Consider the following 2270-nt stretch of genomic DNA (forward strand, 5'->3'; position numbering starts at 1 on the left):
GGGGGGGGTCACAGGGCAGGGGGATGGGGTCCTTCATGCCCCCCCCCTCGCCCCCAGCCTCATTTCTTACCCTTACAGACGGGGCAGCACTCGCCCTCGGGGTGGAAGGGGTAGGTGCAGAAGATGGCACAGTCCACGGGCGAACAGGCCACCGAGCCCAGCTGCGAGAGATGGTCGAGGACCAGGTGTTAGCCCCCCCCTTTCCCCAGCCAAAGTGGGTTGGGGGGCACCAAAAAAAAAGAGAATGGGAAAGGGGGCAGCCCCAAAACACCCAGGAGATTTTTTTTCCTGCAACGGAGGAAAAAAAATGGGGCTCAGCCCGTGGGGCAGGAGCCCCCACCCAAAAAAGGCCCATCTCGTGGTCCCCAGCGCAGCCCTCACCAGGCAGATGCAGCTGAGACAGGGGTCCAGGACGGAGGGGAAGGTCTCGTTGTTGTAGAAGATCCTGCCCATGTAGGTGCAGCCTGGAGAGAGGTGGGGAGAAAGGGGCGTTTGTGGTCCCCCAGGGGGTTTGGGGACCTCCTGGGGAGCCCTCTGCTTAAGGCCAGGCTGGCTGGAATGGGGATGGAGAAGGGATGAGAAGGAAGAAGGGGATGGAGTAAGGATAGAAACAGGAGGATGGAGAAGACAGAGGGAGAAGGGGGGGACAGAGGGAAGATGAAAAAAGGGATGGAGAAAGGGGGATGGGATGGTGATGGAGAAGGGAAGATGAAAAAGGGGATGGAGAAAGGATAGAGACAGGGGGATGGAGAAGACAAGAGCGAGGAGGAGGGAACAGAGAAATGATGAGAGATGAAAAAAGGGATGGAGAAAGGGGAATGGGATGGGGATGGAGAAGGGAAGATGAAAAAGGGGATGGAGAAAGGATAGAGACAGGGGGATGGAGAAGACAAGAGCGAGGAGGAGGGAACAGAGAAATGATGAGAGATGAAAAAAGGGATGGAGAAAGGGGAATGGGATGGGGATGGAGAAGGGAAGATGAAAAAGGGGATGGAGAAAGGATAGAGACAGGGGGAATGGAGAAGGGAGGACGGAGAAGGCAGAGGGAGAAGTGGGGGGACAGAGAAAGGATGAAAAAGGGACTGGGATGGAGAAGGGAAGATGGAGAAGGGGATGGAGAAAGGATAGAGGTGGGGAGATGGAGAAAGGAGGATGGAGAAGGGGATGGAAAAAGGATGAAAAAGGGATTAGAATGGAGAAGGGGATGGAAAAAGGATGAAAAAGGGATTAGGATGGAGAAGGGAGGATGGAAAAGGGGATGGAGAAGAGAGTGGGATGGAGAAGAGAGCGGGATGGAGAAGAGAGTGGGATGGAGAAGAGAGCGGGATGGAGAAGAGAGTGGGATGGAGAAGAGAGCGGGATGGAGAAGAGAGTGGGATGGAGAAGAGAGCGGGATGGAGAAGAGAGTGGGATGGAGAAGAGAGCGGGATGGAGAAGAGAGTGGGATGGAGAAGAGAGCGGGATGGAGAAGAGAGTGGGATGGAGAAGAGAGCGGGATGGAGAAGAGAGTGGGATGGAGAAAGGCGGGGGACGGAGAGAGGATGAAAAACAGGATAGAAAGGGAAAGATGGAGAAGGGGGGATGGAAAGCAGATGAAAGATGGGATAGAGAAGGAAGGATGAAAGAAGGGACAGAGAAGGGAATGAGGATGGGGACAGGAGGATGTAAAAGGGGTCGGGGAGGACCCAGCCCCCCTCACCAGCCGAGCAGTCGGGGCAGCACTGCCCGGGGATGCGGATGGGGTAGGGACAGGTCTCCACACAGTCCGTCCTCTTGCAGCTCACCGAGCCGTCTGCCTGCGGGGGAGAAGCACTTGCCAGAGACCTCGGGCTGGCCAAAATGGCCAAATTTAAAGCCCGAGGAAGCCACCGGGGAGCAGGGCCACCACCAGCAGCAGCAGCAGCCCCAGCGTCCCCAAGGGCAGGAGGGGGACAGGAGCCGTGGAGCAGAGCAGGTTCTCATTCACCTGGCAGATGCATAACTCACAGGGATCGCCCGGAGACCAGATCTGTCCGATGGGAAACTCCACCCCGTTGTCATCCACGAAGCAACCTGGGGTTGTGGGGGGGACACGGGGAAGGGGGGGGACAACAAATCGTATGAGGAGTGGCTGAGGGAGTTGGGGCTGTTTAGTGTGAGGAAGAGGAGGCTGAGGGGAGACCTCATCACCCTCTACAACTACTTGAAAGGACACTGTAGAGAGGTTGGTGCTGGTCTCTTCTCACAGGAGCTGCCTGGAGGAAAGAGACCTGGGGGTTCGAGTTGCCAAA

The 2270-nt window shown here is 56.8% G+C and overlaps 1 protein-coding gene across 1 annotated transcript in view; it reads right to left on the reverse strand.

The window, feature by feature from the left end:
• Positions 1–59: 59 nt before the first annotated feature.
• The window catches only part of VWCE (von Willebrand factor C and EGF domains), a 12547-nt gene continuing 10336 nt past the window's right edge, over positions 60–2270 (reverse strand). Inside the window, exons 11-14 of the mRNA XM_014948759.1 lie at positions 1967–2062; positions 1700–1796; positions 382–464; positions 60–161 (exon numbers count right to left, since the gene is read on the reverse strand). Of these exons, the coding sequence (XP_014804245.1) occupies positions 60–161; positions 382–464; positions 1700–1796; positions 1967–2062 (378 nt within the window). The remainder of the gene's footprint in view (positions 162–381; positions 465–1699; positions 1797–1966; positions 2063–2270) is intronic.

This window comes from Calidris pugnax, unplaced genomic scaffold (assembly GCF_001431845.1).
Source record: "Calidris pugnax isolate Ruff unplaced genomic scaffold, ASM143184v1 scaffold107, whole genome shotgun sequence".
Taxonomy (NCBI): domain Eukaryota; kingdom Metazoa; phylum Chordata; class Aves; order Charadriiformes; family Scolopacidae; genus Calidris; species Calidris pugnax.